General features: G+C 43.2%; 1 protein-coding gene across 1 annotated transcript in view; it reads left to right on the forward strand.

The window, feature by feature from the left end:
* LOC115189052 (extracellular matrix protein 2) overlaps positions 1-19,766 on the forward strand; it is a 46,697-nt gene extending 26,931 nt beyond the window's left edge. The window contains exons 4-10 of the mRNA XM_029747858.1: positions 3,364-3,479; positions 8,462-8,597; positions 8,842-8,999; positions 12,769-12,908; positions 13,588-13,700; positions 13,828-14,041; positions 19,378-19,766. Of these exons, the coding sequence (XP_029603718.1) occupies positions 3,364-3,479; positions 8,462-8,597; positions 8,842-8,999; positions 12,769-12,908; positions 13,588-13,700; positions 13,828-14,041; positions 19,378-19,546 (1,046 nt within the window). The 3' untranslated portion in view covers positions 19,547-19,766. The remainder of the gene's footprint in view (positions 1-3,363; positions 3,480-8,461; positions 8,598-8,841; positions 9,000-12,768; positions 12,909-13,587; positions 13,701-13,827; positions 14,042-19,377) is intronic.
* Positions 19,767-19,816: the final 50 nt, after the last annotated feature.

Genomic DNA, 19,816 nt, shown 5'->3' on the forward strand with positions numbered 1-19,816 from the left:
AGTACTATAACAACACTTCAGTACTATAAACACTAGTACTATAAACAACTAGTACTATACAACGCACTAGTACTATAACAACACTAGTACTATAACACCACTAGTACTATAACACCACTAGTACTATAACACCACTAGTACTATAACAACACTAGTACTATAACAACACTAGTACTATAACAACACTAGTACTTAACAACACTAGTACTATAACAACACTAGTACTATAACAACACTAGTACTATAACACCACTAGTACTATAACACTAGTACTATAACAACACTAGTACTATAACAACACTAGTACTATAACAACACTAGTACTATAACAACACTAGTACTATAACACCACTAGTACTTAACAACACTAGTACTATAACAACACTAGTACTATAACACCACTAGTACTTAACAACACTAGTACTATAACAACACTAGTACTATAACAACACTAGTACTATAACAACACTAGTACTATAACAACACTAGTACTATAACAACACTAGTACTATAACACCACTAGTACTATAACAACACTAGTACTATAACACCACTAGTACTATAACAACACTAGTACTATAACAACACTAGTACTATAACACCACTAGTACTATAACACTAGTACTATAACAACACTAGTACTACAACACCACTAGAACTATAACAACACTAGTACTATAACAACACTAGTACTATAACAACACTAGTACTATAGCACTAGTATTATAACAACACTAGTACTATAACAACACTAGTACTATAACAACACTAGTACTATAACAACACTAGTACTATAACACTAGTATTATAACAACACTAGTACTATAACAACACTAGTACTATAACACCACTAGTACTATAACACCACTAGTACTATAACAACACTAGTACTATAACACCACTAGTACTATAACAACACTAGTACTATAACACCACTAGTACTATAACAACACTAGTACTATAACAACACTAGTACTATAACACCACTAGTACTATAACAACACTAGTACTATAACAACACTAGTACTATAACACTAGTACTATAACAACACTAGTACTATAACAACACTAGTACTATAACAACACTAGTACTATAACAACACTAGTACTATAACAACACTAGTACTATAACAACACTAGTACTATAACAACACTAGTACTATAACAACACTAGTACTATAACACCACTACAACACTAGTACTATAACAACACTAGTACTATAACAACACTAGTACTATAACACCACTACAACACTAGTACTATAACAACACTAGTACTATAACACCACTAGTACTATAACACCACTAGTACTATAACACTAGTACTATAACACCACTAGTACTATAACAACACTAGTATTATAACACTAGTACTATAACACCACTAGTACTATAACACTAGTACTATAACAACACTAGTACTATAACACCACTAGTACTATAACAACACTAGTACTATAACACTAGTACTATAACACCACTAGTACTATAACAACACTAGTACTATAACACCACTAGTACTATAACAACACTAGTACTATAACACCACTAGTACTATAACAACACTAGTACTATAACACCACTAGTACTATAACAACACTAGTACTATAACAACACTAGTACTATAACAACACTAGTACTATAACACCACTAGTGTTATAGTACTAGTGTTATAGTACTATAACAACACTAGTACTATAACAACACTAGTACTATAACACCACTAGTACTATAACACCACTAGTACTATAACAACACTAGTACTATAACACTAGTACTATAACAACACTAATACTATAACAACACTAGTACTATAACAACACTAGTACTATAACACTAGTACTATAACACCACTAGTACTATAACAACACTAGTACTATAACACCACTACAACACTAGTACTATAACAACACTAGTACTATAACACCACTAGTACTATAACAACACTAGTACTATAACACTAGTACTATAACACCACTAGTACTATAACAACACTAGTACTATAACAACACTAGTACTACAACAACACTAGTACTATAACACCACTAGTACTATAACAACACTAGTACTATAACAACACTAGTACTACAACAACACTAGTACTATAACACCACTAGTACTATAACAACACTAGTACTATAACACCACTACAACACTAGTACTATAACAACACTAGTACTATAACAACACTAGTACTATAACAACACTAGTACTATAACACCACTAGTACTATAACAACACTAGTACTACAACAACACTAGTACTACAACAACACTAGTACTATAACACCACTAGTACTATAACACTAGTACTATAACAACACTAGTACTACACCACTAGTACTATAACACCACTAGTACTATAACAACACTAGTTAACAACACTAGTACTATAACACCACTAGTACTATAACACCACTAGTACTATAACACCACTAGTACTATAACAACACTAGTACTATAACAACACTAGTACTATAACACCACTAGTACTATAACACCACTAGTACTATAACACCACTAGTACTATAACACCACTAGTACTATAACAACACTAGTACTATAACAACACTAGTACTATAACAACACTAGTACTATAACACCACTAGTACTATAACACCACTAGTACTATAACAACACTAGTACTATAACAACACTAGTACTATAACAACACTAGTACTATAACACCACTAGTACTATAACAACACTAGTACTATAACACTAGTACTATAACAACACTAGTACTATAACACCACTAGTACTATAACAACACTAGTACTATAACAACACTAGTACTATAACACCACTAGTACTATAACAACACTAGTACTATAACACCACTAGTACTTAACACTAGTACTATAACAACACTAATACTATAACAACACTAGTACTATAACAACACTAGTACTATAACACCACTAGTACTATAACAACACTAGTACTATAACAACACTAGTACTATAACACTAGTACTATAACAACACTAGTACTATAACACTAGTACTATAACAACACTAGTACTATAACAACACTAGTACTATAACAACACTAGTACTATAACAACACTACAACACTAGTACTATAACAACACTAGTACTATAACACCACTAGTACTATAACAACACTAGTACTATAACAACACTAGTACTATAACACTAGTACTATAACAACACTAGTACTATAACAACACTAGTACTATAACAACACTAGTACTATAACAACACTACAACACTAGTACTATAACAACACTAGTACTATAACACCAGGCTAATGGAATCCAGGCTTAACGATCAAGATGAAAATACTGGAGGATATTCTTGTTATCCCTCACATTAATGTCTCTTCATTTTTCCCCCATCAGGTAACGCCATCACAACCATCCCAGTGGGGGCCTTTAATGGCATCCCCAACCTGGAGTGGATTAACCTGAGCAAGAACAAGTTGGTGACATCTGGTATTGCCCCACGTGCCTTCAAAGTAAGAGTCTCCTCCTTTTAAAATAAGAGCCCGTCTCTCTGCTGGCATCAGGCCTATACTCCTTCAAAGTAAGAGTCTCCTCCTTTTAAAATAAGAGCCCGTCTCTCTGCTGGCATCAGGCCTATACTCCTTCAAAGTAAGAGTCTCCTCCTTTTAAAATAAGAGCCCGTCTCTCTGCTGGCATCAGGCCTATACTCCTTCAAAGTAAGAGTCTGTTTCTCTGCGGCCATTGCCCCCACACGCTTTCAAAATAAGGAGTCTGTTTCTAATGAGCCTGTCCAACCAATGAAATATGAACAGTGTGGGAACAGTCTAAGCAGATATAAACGGATGAATATGTGAACAAACAGAAGCATGTCAACATGGAGGGGGGGGGACAGGAAGGAAGGGGGGGACAGAAAGGAAGGGGGGGACAGGAAGGAAGGGGGGGACAGGAAGGGGGGGGCATTTGATTCACTCTCTCTGGTCAAAATAAAGTCTGCATTTAAACAGTCAACGTTTAAATCCATCTTGTACATTTCCCAGAACCAAACAGCGGATCTATCATGCTAGAGTTCTGACTAGGCCCGAACACAATACTACACTGATGAGAGAACACAGGTTAGCTAGCAGTTATTGTTTGATAAGTGAAAATAGATCCTGGTTAGTTTGTCCATAGAGAAACCATCTCTTTAGTGATGGCCACTTCAACCATCCTCCATTAATTACTGCAATTACACTTTGGAATATTGGAGAATATCCACAATTACATTACATTCACTCTTGAATCTCAAAAACAAGTCGATGGACGTCAGTGGTATAGATATATATGATTTCACTTTGCGAAGGCACAACAGACGCCAAAAATCTCACTTTCTACCTGTTTTAAACCAACATGAGCTGATTTAAACTGTAGCATGACTCTTGGAGCCAGTCTGCCATTTAGTTTGCACAATGAAACACAGTCTAAACTCTTAAGCCATGCAGGCTTTAAAGGAAGGATGCCTGTTGAGCTTAACATAACCCCCATTCACCTTGCTCTGCCACAAACCTGCACAGGCCTTTTAACAAAAAACAACATTCCATGGCCCTTAGTCAAGAGAAGCCTCAGGGGAACAGGGATAGAGAAACCTCAGGGGAACAGGAATAGAGAAACCTCAGGGGAACGGGGATAGAGAAACCTCAGGGGAACAGGGAGAGAAACCTCAGGGGAACAGGGAGAGAGAAACCTCAGGGAACAGGGAGAGAGAAACCTCAGGGGAAAAGGGAGAGAGAAACCTCAGGGGAACAGGGAGAGAGAAACCTCAGGGGAACGGGGAGAGAGAAACCTCAGATAAACAGGGATAGAGAAACCTCAGGGGAACGGGGATAGAGAAACCTCAGGGGAACGGAGATAGAGAAACCTCAGATAAACAGGGATAGAGAAACCTCAGGGGAACGGGGATAGAGAAACCTCAGGGGAACGGAGATAGAGAAACCTCAGGGGAACAGGGAGAGAGAAACCTCAGGGGAACGGGGATAGAGAAACCTCAGGGGAACAGGGAGAGAGAAACCTCAGGGGAACGGGGATAGAGAAACCTCAGGGGAACGGGGATAGAGAAACCTCAGGGGAACGGGGATAGAGAAACCTCAGGGGAACAGGAATAGAGAAACCTCAGATAAACAGGGATAGAGAAACCTCAGGGGAACGGGGATAGAGAAACCTCAGGGGAACAGGGATAGAGAAACCTCAGGGGAACAGGGAGAGAGAAACCTCAGGGGAACAGGGATAGAGAAACCTCAGGGGAACGGGGATAGAGAAACCTCAGGGGAACGGGGAGAGAGAAACCTCAAGGGAACAGGGATAGAGAAACCTCAGGGGAACGGGGATAGAGAAACCTCAGGGGAACGGGGATAGAGAAACCTCAGGGGAACAGGGATAGAGAAACCTCAGGGGAACGGGGATAGAGAAACCTCAGGGGAACGGGGATAGAGAAACCTCAGGGGAACGGGGATAGAGAAACCTCAGGGGAACGGGGATAGAGAAACCTCAGGGGAACGGGGATAGAGAAACCTCAGGGGAACAGGGATAGAGAACCTCAGGGGAACGGGGATAGAGAAACCTCAGGGGAACGGGGATAGACAAACCTCAGGGGAACGGGGATAGAGAAACCTCAGGGGAACGGGGATAGACAAACCTCAGGGGAACGGGGATAGAGAAACCTCAGGGGAACAGGGAGAGAGAAACCTCAGGGGAACAGGGATAGAGAAACCTCAGATGAACGGGGATAGAGAAACCTCAGGGAAACAGGGAGAGAGAAACCTCAGGGGAACGGAGATAGAGAAACCTCAGGGGAACAGGGATAGAGAAACCTCAGGGGAACGGGGATAGAGAAACCTCAGGGGAACAGGGATAGAGAAACCTCAGGGGAACGGGGATAGAGAAACCTCAGGGAAACAGGGATAGAGAAACCTCAGGGAAACAGGGATAGAGAAACCTCAGGGGAACGGAGATAGAGAAACCTCAGGGGAACAGGGAGAGAAAAACCTCAGGGGAACGGGGATAGAGAAACCTCAGGGGAACAGGGAGAGAGAAACCTCAGGGGAACGGGGATAGAGAAACCTCAGGGGAACGGAGATAGAGAAACCTCAGGGGAACAGGGAGAGAGAAACCTCAGGGGAACGGGGAGAGAGAAACCTCAGGGGAACAGGGATAGAGAAACCTCAGGGGAACAGGGAGAGAGAAACCTCAGGGGAACGGGGATAGAGAAACCTCAGGGGAACGGGGATAGAGAAGCCTCAGGGGAACGGAGATAGAGAAACCTCAGGGGAACAGGGATAGAGAAACCTCAGGGGAACAGGGATAGAGAAGCCTCAGGGGAACAGGGAGAGAGAAACCTCAGGGGAACAGGGAGAGAGAAACCTCAGGGGAACGGGAATAGAGAAACCTCAGGGGAACGGGATAGAGAAACCTCAGGGGAACGGGGATAGAGAAACCTCAGGGGAACGGAGATAGAGAAACCTCAGGGGAACGGAGATAGAGAAACCTCAGGGGAACGGAGATAGAGAAACCTCAGGGGAACGGAGATAGAGAAACCTCAGGGGAACAGGGAGAGAGAAACCTCAGGGGAACGGGGATAGAGAAACCTCAGGGGAACGGAGATAGAGAAACCTCAGGGGAACGGAGATAGAGAAACCTCAGGGGAACAGGGAGAGAGAAACCTCAGGGGAACAGGGAGAGAGAAACCTCAGGGGAACGGAGATAGAGAAACCTCAGGGGAACGGGGATAGAGAAACCTCAGGGGAACGGGAATAGAGAAACCTCAGGGGAACAGAGAGAGAAACCTCAGGGGAACGGGGATAGAGAAACCTCAGGGGAACAGGGAGAGAAACCTCAGGGGAACGGGGATAGAGAAACCTCAGGGGAACGGGGATAGAGAAACCTCAGGGGAACGGGGATAGAGAAACCTCAGGGGAACAGGAATAGAGAAACCTCAGGGGAACGGGGAGAGAGAAACCTCAGATAAACAGGGATAGAGAAACCTCAGGGGAACGGGGATAGAGAAGCCTCAGGGGAACGGGGATAGAGAAACCTCAGGGGAACAGGGATAGAGAAACCTCAGGGGAACGGAGATAGAGAAACCTCAGGGGAACAGGGAGAGAGAAACCTCAGGGGAACAGGGAGAGAGAAACCTCAGGGGAACAGAGATAGAGAAACCTCAGGGGAACGGGGATAGAGAAACCTCAGGGGAACAGGGAGAGAGAAACCTCAGGGGAACAGGAGAGAGAAACCTCAGGGGAACAGGAATAGAGAAACCTCAGGGATAGAGAAACCTCAGGGGAACGGGGATAGAGAAACCTCAGGGGAACGGGATAGAGAAACCTCAGGGAACGGGAATAGAGAAACCTCAGGGGAACGGGAGATAGAGAAACCTCAGGGTAACGGGGATAGAGAAACCTCAGGGGAACGGAGATAGAGAAACCTCAGGGGAAACGGAGATAGAGAAACCTCAGGGGAACGGAGATAGAGAAACCTCAGGGGAACGGAGATAGAGAAACCTCAGGGGAACAGGGAGAGAGAAACCTCAGGGGAACGGAGATAGAGAAACCTCAGGGGAACGGAGATAGAGAAACCTCAGGGGAACAGGGAGAGAGAAACCTCAGGGGAACAGGGATAGAGAAACCTCAGGGGAACAGGAATAGAGAACCTCAGGGAACAGGGATAGAGAAACCTCAGGGGAACGGGGAGAGAGAAACCTCAGGGGAACAGGGAGAGAGAAACCTCAGGGGAACAGGGAGAGAGAAACCTCAGGGGAACGGGGATAGAGAAACCTCAGGGGAACAGGGATAGAGAAACCTCAGGGGAACAGGGATAGAGAAACCTCAGGGGAACGGAGATAGAGAAACCTCAGGGGAACGGAGATAGAGAAACCTCAGGGGAACGGAGATAGAGAAACCTCAGGGGAACAGGGAGAGAGAAACCTCAGGGGAACGGAGATAGAGAAACCTCAGGGGAACGGGGATAGAGAAGCCTCAGGGGAACGGGGATAGAGAAACCTCAGGGGAACGGGAATAGAGAAACCTATTTCCAGCCAGTTAGATCCACCGAGCTACTATATTACCAGAAAAAGGTACGGAGCGACAATCAGGACATTTCTACAGCAAGAACCCTTGATTTTGTTAACAAAAATATTGTGACAGAGTGCCAACATCGATCGTTTTTCTTTTCCAATACTTTAGGTACGCTTGATTTAGCTCGCCTTCTTTAAATGGAACCAATGGAATAGTGTCAATAAGTATTTCAAACCAGGTCTGATACTGTGACTGTTACATTCCAATGTACAATATTTACATTTCTTTATCGGTTTCCCGTTCCACAGAATGACAGATTATTTTCCATCACTATAACATGGCAACGATAGAACGTCTGTCTAGATCTATAAAGTACTTTATTTTCCATTGGTTAGAATGGGAAATTCCCCGAAGACATACGTTGTTTAATGTTGTTAATGATTGTTGGTCAGGGCCTGAAGTTCCTGAGCCGTTTGTTCCTGGACAACAACCTCCTAGAAACGGTTCCAACAGATCTCCCGTCAACACTACAGGAACTCAAGGTCAATGAGAACCACCTCAAAGGCATCAAGGAGAACAGCTTCCAAGGTAACAAAACAAAACAACAAATCTGTAAACGTTGCTAGTTACTGGACAAACATTTTCAAAAGTACTTTTTTGGGGTCATTTCAGGCAATAATATTTGTAAAACCGCAATGCTTCAATCAAAAAAAAAAAAAAACTTTTCAACTGCACAAACGTAAATATTTGTTAGTGAAAGTGGCTGAAACCATAACCAGCACAGGGAGACTATTATAGGAAAATGTTTTCACAGACGTGTAATTTCTGAAAGGTCTGAGTAGCCTGTTGATCTTGGAGTTGGAGGGAAATGTCCTGAACGAAGGGAACGTGGATCATCAAGCTTTCAGTCCCCTCTCTCAGCTCTCCTACCTCCGTCTGGGCAGAAACCACTTCAGGACCATACCCCAGGGCCTGCCTCCATCTCTACTGGTGAGATTCATCCGTTTTATCCAAAGATGTATATAAACCATGGATTACTGAAGCTATGTATTGGCCATGGAGAGGCTTTGAAGCTACCGGTCGGCCATATTGGCTCTCCCCAGTAGGAGCAGTCCTCCATAGGAATGAATGGAATTCGAAAGTATTTCAATTAAATGTTTCAAGGACAAAATTACATGTATTTAAGGATCTGTTTGTTGTAGTGGGGGACAATAACAAGAAATTATACTTTATAAGGAAAATGTTTATATACATATTCATATATAAACTCAGCAAAAAAAGAAACGTCTCTTTTTCAGGACCCTGTCTTTCAAAGATAATTCGTAAAACTCCAAATAACTTCACAGATCTTCATTGTAAAGGGTTTAAACACCGTTTCCCATGCTTGTTCAATTAACCATAAACAATTAATGAACATGCACCTGTGGAACGGTAGTTAAGACACTAACAGCTTACAGACGGTAGGCAATTAAGGTCACAGTTATGAAAACTTAGGACACTAAAGAGGCCTTTCTACTGACTCTGAAAAACACCAAAAGAAAGATGCCCAGGGTCCCTGCTCATCTGCGTGAACGTGCCTTAGGCATGCTGCAAGGAGGCATAAGGACTGCAGATGTGGCCAGGGCAATAAATTGCAATGTCCGTACTGTGAGACGCCTAAGACAGCGCTACAGGGCTTGTAGGCCTGTTGTAAGACAGGTCCTCACCAGACATCACCGGTAACAACGTCGCCTATGGGCACAAACGCACCGTCGCTGGACCAGACAGGACTGACAAAGAGTGCTTTTCACTGACGAGTCGCGGTATTGTCTCACCAGGGGTGATGGTCGGATTCACGTTTATCGTGGAAGGAATGAGCGTTACACCGAGGCCTGTACTCTGGAGCGGGATCGATTTGGAGGTGGAGGGTCCGTCATGGTCTGGGGCGGTGTGTCACAGCATCATCGGACTGAGCTTGTTGTCATTGCAGGCAATCTCAACGCTCTGCGTTACAGGGAAGACATCCTCCTCCCTCATGTGGTACCCTTCCTGCAGGCTCATCCTGACATGACCCTCCAGCATGACAATGCCACCAGCCATACTGCTCGTTCTGTGTGTGATTTCCTGCAAGACAGGAATGTCAGTGTTCTGCCATGGCCAGCGAAGAGCCTGGATCTCAATCCCATTGAGCACATCTAGGACCTGTTGGATCGGAGGGTGAGGGCTAGGGCCATTCCCCCCAGAAATGTCCGGGAACTTGCAGGTGCCGTGGTGGAAGTGTGGAGTAACATCTCACAGCAAGAACTGGCAAATCTGGTGCAGTCCATGAGGAGGAGATGCACTGCAGTACTTAATGCAGCTGGTGGCCACACCAGATACTGACTGTTACTTTTGATTTTGACCCCCCCTTTGTTCAGAGACACATTATTCCATTTCTGTTAGTCACATGTCTGTGGAACTTGTTCAGTTTATGTCTCAGTTGTTGAATCTTATTATGTTCATACAAATATTGACACATGTTAAGTTTGCTGAAAATAAACGCAGTTGACAGTGAGAGGACGTTTCTTTTTTTGCTGAGTTTATATATATATATATAAAATATTGTATAAGCTATAGAAATGCATTTATTAATCTTTATAAGAATAAATGTGTCATAAACACAGTGTAGATTTTCACTGATAAGTGGACAATACACATCTGTACAATTCAATGAAGCATAGTGAAGCAAAACAGCCTTTACCTTAATAAGCCTTATCCACGCCTCTCATGCTTTGGTTAAAGACAAGGTGCCATGTCGGGAAGGAGTCTCACAAACATGGCTAACCTCAACACTCAGCTCTGCTTCAAATAACATCCATTACAGCCTGTCATCACATAACATCCAGACCAGCCTGTCATCACATAACATCCAGACCAGCCTGTCATCACATAACATCCAATACAGCCTGTCATCACATAACATCCAGTATAGCCTGTCATCACATAACATCCAGTATAGCCTGTCATCACATAACATCCAGACCAGCCTGTCATCACATAACATCCAGACCAGCCTGTCATCACATAACATCCAGCACAGCCTGTCATCACATCCAATACAGCCTGTCATCACATAACATCCAGTATAGCCTGTCATCACATAACATCCAGTATAGCCTGTCATCACATAACATCCAGACCAGCCTGTCATCACATAACATCCAGACCAGCCTGTCATCACATAACATCCAGTACAGTCTGTCATCACATAACATCCAGTACAGTCTGTCATCACATAACATCCAGCACAGCCTGTCATCACATCCAATACAGCCTGTCATCACATAACATCCAGTATAGCCTGTCATCACATAACATCCAGTATAGCCTGTCATCACATAACATCCAGACCAGCCTGTCATCACATAACATCCAGTATAGCCTGTCATCACATAACATCCAGTATAGCCTGTCATCACATAACATCCAGTATAGCATAACATCCAATACAGCCTGTCATCACATCCAGTACAGCCTGTCATCACATAACATCCAGTATAGCCTGTCATCACATAACATCCAGTATAGCCTGTCATCACATAACATCCAGTACAGCCTGTCATCACATCCAGTACAGCCTGTCATCACATAACATCCAGTACAGCCTGTCATCACATAACATCCAGTACAGCCTGTCATTACATAACATCCAGTATAGCCTGTCATCACATAACATCCAATACAGCCTGTCATCACATAACATCCAATACAGCCTGTCATCACATAACATCCAGTACAGCCTGTCATCACATAACATCCAGTATAGCCTGTCATCACATAACATCCAGTATAGCCTGTCATCACATAACATCCAATACAGCCTGTCATCACATCCAGTACAGCCTGTCATCACATAACATCCAGTACAGCCTGTCATCACATAACATCCAGTACAGCCTGTCATTACATAACATCCAGTATAGCCTGTCATCACATAACATCCAATACAGCCTGTCATCACATAACATCCAATACAGCCTGTCATCACATAACATCCAGTACAGCCTGTCATCACATAACATCCAATACAGCCTGTCATCACATCCAATACAGCCTGTCATCACATAACATCCAGTACAGCCTGTCATCACATAACATCCAGTACAGCCTGTCATCACATAACATCCAGTACAGCCTGTCATCACATAACATCCAATACAGCCTGTCATCACATAACATCCAATACAGCCTGTCATCACATAACATCCAGTATAGCCTGTCATCACATAACATCCAGTACAGCCTGTCATCACATAACATCCAGTATAGCCTGTCATCACATAACATCCAATACAGCCTGTCATTACATAACATCCAGTACAGCCTGTCATCACATAACATCCAATACAGCCTGTCATCACATAACATCCAGACCAGCCTGTCATCACATAACATCCAATACAGCCTGTCATAACATCCAGTACAGCCTGTCATCACATCCAGTACAGCCTGTCATCACATAACATCCAATACAGCCTGTCATCACATAACATCCAATACAGCCTGTCATCACATAACATCCAATACAGCCTGTCATCACATCCAATACAGCCTGTCATCACATAACATCCAATACAGCCTGTCATCACATAACATCCAGTACAGCCTGTCATCACATAACATCCAGTATAATGTCCAATTACAGTGAGCAAAGGGCCTCTCCAGCAAACAGTGCATCTCTCCATTGTGTATAAATAACGCAGTATAAAATAATCTCCATTTTATCCTTTCTGTTTTACAGGAAGTTTATCTTGAGAACAACCTGATAGAAGAGATATCCGACTGCGTCTTCAACCAAACCACTAACCTGAACGTGGTCTCACTGAGACACAACAGACTGGAGGAGTCCAGGATAGCATCTCTAGCATGGATCAATCACATGTAAAAAAAAAACTAGAGGATTTCACAAGTCTTCAATACATATATTACAAAGAAACTATAGTCAAGTTATATATATATATATATATATATATATATATATATAGGAGTTACACCCCCCTCCCCCACTTCCCTTTGCTCTCAGAACAGCCTCAATTCGCCAGGACATGGCGGACATGGACTCTACAAGGTGTGGAAAGCGTTCCACAGGGATGCTGGTCCATGTTGACTCTAATGCTTCCCCACAGTTGTGTCAAGTTGGCTGGATGTCCTTTGGGGTGGTGGACCATTCTTGATACACACAGGAAACTGTTGAGTGTGAAAAACCCAGCAGCGTTGCAGTTCTTGACACAAACCGGTGCCCCTGGCACCTACAACCGTACCCCGTTCAAAGGCACTTCAATCTTTTGTCTTGCCCATTGACCCTCTGAATGGTACACACACACACGCACACACACACACACACACACACACACACACACACAATCCATGTCTCAGTTGTCTTAACAGTCCTTCTTTAATCTGTCTCCTCCTCTTCATCTACACTGATTAAAATGGATTTAACAAGTGACATCAATAAGGGATCATAGCTTTTCACCTGGATTCACCTGGATCAGTCTGTCATAGAAAGAGCAGGTGTACTTAATGTTTTGTCCACCCACTTTCTCCCTCCCTCCCTCAGGAACCTGGAGTCCATCGATCTATCCTACAACCGTCTGTACCTGGTCCCTTCCTACCTGCCCAGAGCTCTGGTTCACCTGGTCTTAGTAGGGAACCAGATCGAGAGGATCCCAGGTATTTACCGTCCAGGACCACTTTAGAAAGTGTGAAAAGTTTTCATTCTTTTAAGCTCCATCTTCTGAGAATACAATGTACATCTTGCTTTATATGTTTTAATACAATTCATTTCAATTCAATTCAGGGTTTGTGTTTGCCCACATGGTCCCGGGGATAGAGTACCTGTACCTGTCCCACAACAAGCTGGATGGGGAGGGAGTGGAGCCAGAGTCCTTCTTCGGTACTCACAACTCCATGACAGAGCTGTGTTTAGACCACAACCAGCTGATTACTGTTCCATGTGGTATCAACCAGATGAGCTCTCTGCACTTCCTCCATCTCAATAACAACAAAATCAGGTACTGGAGACGCACCCTACGTCCCAAATGGCACCCTATTCCCTATATAGTGCACTACTTTAGACCAGAGCCCTATTCCCTATATAGTGCACTACTATAGACCAGGGCCCTATTCCCTATATAGTGGTACTACTATAGACCAGAGCCCTATTCCCTATATAGTGCACTACTTTAGACCAGGGCCCTATTCCCTATATAGTGCACTACTATAGACCAGGGCCCTATTCCCTATATAGTGCACTACTATAGACCAGGGCCCTATTCCCTATATAGTGCACTACTATAGACCAGAGCCCTATTCCCTATATAGTGCACTACTATAGACCAGAGCCCTATTCCCTATATAGTGCACTACTATAGACCAGAGCCCTATTCCCTATATAGTGCACTACTTTAGACCAGGGCCCTATTCCCTACATAGTGGTACTACTATAGACCAGGGCCCTATTCCCTATATAGTACACTACTATAGACCAGGGCCCTATTCCCTATATAGTGCACTACTATAGACCAGGGCCCTATTCCCTATATAGTGGTACTACTATAGACCAGAGCCCTATTCCCTATATAGTGCACTACTATAGACCAGAGCCCTATTCCCTGTATAGTGCACTACTATAGACCAGAGCCCTATTCCCTATATAGTGCACTACTTTAGACCAGGGCCCTATTCCCTATATAGTGCACTACTATAGACCAGAGCCCTATTCCCTATATAGTGCACTACTTTAGACCAGAGCCCTATTCCCTATATAGTGGTACTACTATAGACCAGAGCCCTATTCCCTATATAGTGCACTACTATAGACCAGGGCCCTATTCCCTATATAGTGCACTACTATAGACCAGGGCCCTATTCCCTATATAGTGCACTACTATAGACCAGAGCCCTATTCCCTATATAGTGCACTACTATAGACCAGAGCCCTATTCCCCTATATAGTGCACTACTATAGACCAGAGCCCTATTCCCTATATAGTGCACTACTTTAGACCAGAGCCCTATTCCCTATATAGTGCACTACTTTAGACCAGAGCCCTATTCCCTATATAGTACACTACTATAGACCAGAGCCCTATTCCCTATATAGTGGTACTACTATAGACCAGAGCCCTATTCCCTATATAGTGTACTACTTTAGACCAGAGCCCTATTCCCCTATATAGTGCACTACTATAGACCAGAGCCCTATTCCCTATATAGTGCACTACTTTAGACCAGGGCCCTATTCCCTATATAGTGCACTACTATAGACCAGAGCCCTATTCCCTATATAGTGCACTACTATAGACCAGAGCCCTATTCCCTATATAGTGCACTACTTTAGACCAGGGCCCTATTCCCTATATAGTGCACTACTATAGACCAGAGCCCTATTCCCTATATAGTGCACTACTATAGACCAGAGCCCTATTCCCTATATAGTGCACTACTATAGACCAGAGCCCTATTCCCTATATAGTGCACTACTATAGACCAGAGCCCCTATTCCCTATATAGTGCACTACTATAGACCAGAGCCCTATTCCCTATATAGTGCACTACTATAGACCAGAGCCCTATTCCCTATATAGTACACTACTATAGACCAGAGCCCTATTCCCTATATAGTACACTACTATAGACCAGGGCCCTATTCCCTATATAGTGGTACTACTATAGACCAGGGCCCTATTCCCTATATAGTGTACTACTTTAGACCAGAGCCCCTATTCCCTATATAGTGCACTACTATAGACCAGAGCCCTATTCCCTATATAGTGCACTACTTTAGACCAGAACCCTATTCCCTATATAGTGCACTACTATAGACCAGGGCCCTATTCCCTATATAGTGCACTACTATAGACCAGGGCCCTATTCCCTATATAGTGCACTACTATAGACCAGGGCCCTATTCCCTATATAGTGCACTACTATAGACCAGGGCCCTATTCCCTATATAGTGCACTACTTTAGACCAGGGCCCTATTCCCTATATAGTGCACTACTATAGACCAGGGCCCTATTCCCTATATAGTGTACTACTATAGACCAGGGCCCTATTCCCTATATAGTACACTACTATAGACCAGAGCCCTATTCCCTATATAGTGCACTACTATAGACCAGAGCCCTATTCCCTATATAGTGCACTACTTTAGACCAGGGCCCTATTCCCTATATAGTACACTACTTTAGACCAGAGCCCTATTCCCTATATAGTGGTACTACTATAGACCAGAGCCCTATTCCCTATATAGTGCACTACTATAGACCAGGGCCCTATTCCCTATATAGTGCACTACTTTAGACCAGGGCCCTATTCCCTATATAGTGCACTACTATAGACCAGAGCCCTATTCCCTATATAGTGGTACTACTATAGACCAGAGACCTATTCCCTATATAGTGCACTACTATAGACCAGAGCCCTATTCCCTATATAGTGCACTACTATAGACCAGAGCCCTATTCCCTATATAGTGCACTACTTTAGACCAGGGCCCTATTCCCTATATAGTACACTACTATAGACCAGAGCCCTATTCCCTATATAGTGGTACTACTATAGACCAGAGCCCTATTCCCTATATAGTGGTACTACTATAGACCAGAGCCCTATTCCCTATATAGTGCACTACTATAGACCAGAGCCCTATTCCCTATATAGTGCACTACTATAGACCAGGGCCCTATTCCCTATATAGTGCACTACTATAGACCAGGGCCCTATTCCCTATATAGTGCACTACTATAGACCAGAGCCCTATTCCCTATATAGTGCACTACTTTAGACCAGGGCCCTATTCCCTATATAGTGCACTACTATAGACCAGAGCCCTATTCCCTATATAGTGCACTACTATAGACCAGGGCCCTATTCCCTATATAGTGCACTACTATAGACCAGAGCCCTATTCCCTATATAGTGCACTACTATAGACCAGGGCCCTATTCCCTATATAGTGCACTACTATAGACCAGAGCCCTATTCCCTATATAGTGCACTACTATAGACCAGGGCCCTATTCCCTATATAGTGCACTACTATAGACCAGGGCCCTATTCCCTATATAGTGGTACTACTATAGACCAGAGCCCTATTCCCTATATAGTGCACTACTATAGACCAGGGCCCTATTCCCTATATAGTGGTATTACTATAGACCAGGACCCTATTCCCTATATAGTGGTACTACTATAGACCAGAGCCCTATTCCCTATATAGTGCACTACTATAGACCAGAGCCCTATTCCCTATATAGTGGCACTACTATAGACCAGAGCCCTATTCCCTATATAGTGCACTACTTTAGACCAGAGCCCTATTCCCTATATAGTGCACTACTTTAGACCAGAGCCCTATTCCCTATATAGTGCACTACTATAGACCAGAGCCCTATTCCCTATATAGTGCACTACTTTAGACCAGAGCCCTATTCCCTATATAGTGCACTACTTTAGACCAGAGCCCTATTCCCTATATAGTGCACTACTATAGACCAGGGCCCTATTCCCTATATAGTGCACTACTATAGACCAGGGCCCTATTCCCTATATAGTGCACTACTATAGACCAGAGCCCTATTCCCTATATAGTGCACTACTATAGACTAGGGCCCTATTCCCTATATAGTGCACTACTATAGACCAGAGCCCTATTCCCTATATAGTGCACTACTATAGACCAGGGCCCTATTCCCTATATAGTGGTACTACTATAGACCAGAGCCCTATTCCCTATATAGTGCACTACTATAGACCAGAGCCCTATTCCCTATATAGTGCACTACTATAGACCAGAGCCCTATTCCCTATATAGTGCACTACTATAGACCAGAGCCCTATTCCCTATATAGTGCACTACTATAGACCAGGGCCCTATTCCCTATATAGTGGTACTACTATAGACCAGGGCCCTATTCCCTATATAGTGCACTACTATAGACCAGGGCCCTATTCCCTATATAGTGCACTACTATAGACCAGGGCCCTATTCCCTATATAGTGCAGTCTTTTTAACCAGGGATGTAGGGGTCATTTGGGATACAGGCGCTGACTCATTAGGCTAACTATTCACCGCTGTTATTCGTTATTTATGACCATACTCTACCATACTCTACCATACTCTACCATGCTCTGCCACGCTCTGCCATACTCTACCATGCTCTGCCACGCTCTGCCACGCTCTGCCATACTCTACCATACTCTACCATGCTCTTCCATACTCTGCCATACTCTACCATGCTCTGCCACGCTCTGCCACGCTCTGCCATACTCTACCATACTCTACCATGCTCTTCCATACTCTACCATGCTCTGCCATACTCTGCCATACTCTACCATACTCTACCATACTCTGCCATACTCTACCATGCTCTGCCATACTCTACCATGCTCTTCCATACTCTACCATACTCTACCATACCCTACCGTGCTCTGCCATGCTCTGCCATACTCTGTCATACTCTACCATACTCTACCATACTCTGCCATACCACGCTTTGAAAAGACAAAAAAACACATGACAAGCTTATTCAGTTCAAGAGTATTGACTGCTTGGCTGCCCAGAGTACAGAGTACACGTAATCACTTCAAATCAAACGTTTATTTTGTCACATGCAAATCAAATCAAAATGTATTTGTTGCATGCTCCGAATACAACAGGTGTAGACTTTACAGTGAAATGCTGAATACAACAGGTGTAGACTTTACAGTGAAATGCTTACTGACGAGCCCTTTTCCCAACAATGCAGAGGTAAACAACAAGACATATTTACTAATAAAAAAGGAAATAATAACACAATAATATAACAATAATGAGACTATAAGGAGTACCAGTACTGAGTCAATATGCAGCGATACCAGGTAGTAATGAGACTATATATAAGGAGTACCAGTACTGAGTCAATATGCAGTGATACCAGGTAGTAATGAGACTATATACAAGGAGTACCAGTACTGAGTCAATATGCAGCGATACCAGGTAGTAATGAGACTATATACAAGGAGGACCAGTACTGAGTCAATATGCAGCGATACCAGGTAGTAATGAGACTATATACAAGGAGGACCAGTACTGAGTCAATATGCAGCGATACCAGGTAGGCAAATTGAGGTAATATGTACATGTAGGTAAGGGTAAAAGTGATCAGGCAATCAGGATAGACAATAAACAGAGTAGCAGCAGCGTATGTGTGAATGAGTGTTTAAGTGTGTCTACGTGTGAGTGTGTGTGTTATTGGCAGGTGTAAACCATACAGAGAAATGCAGCATTCAAATGTCAAAAGGATTGATGAATAGGTATGATTCATGATGTATAAAACCCAATCGTTTCTCTATATCCTCGCAGGACCTTCGCTGAGGACGCTATCTGTGACCCTGAGAACAACGAGGACTCGCACATCGTGATGCTGCGTTTGGAGAACAACCTCATCGACCCCAGGAAGATCTCTCCTACTGCCTTCTCCTGCGTACGCTCATACTCCAGCGTCGTCTTGAAACCTCAGCGGACCAAGTAACAGGATTTGGAAAAAACTGTGGCAGAATTGTCAAAACAGACCCCCCTTTTTCTTCCTAGGCACTCCTGTAGATCTGAAAGGCTGGGATAGGTGGAAACAATATGGAGGACATTTCCACACAGCCAATCACAAGGCAAGAGGAAGCAATCATCCTTATCCTCTCAGATCAACAGAGTCTGGAATTCAGCCGCTGTTATTTTATCAAAAATCCAAAACCAAAGAAAATGTCAGTAAATCACCATTGCCAAACTCAAACTGTATCTCATTGTT

This window comes from Salmo trutta, unplaced genomic scaffold (assembly GCF_901001165.1).
Source record: "Salmo trutta unplaced genomic scaffold, fSalTru1.1, whole genome shotgun sequence".
Taxonomy (NCBI): Eukaryota; Metazoa; Chordata; class Actinopteri; order Salmoniformes; family Salmonidae; genus Salmo; species Salmo trutta.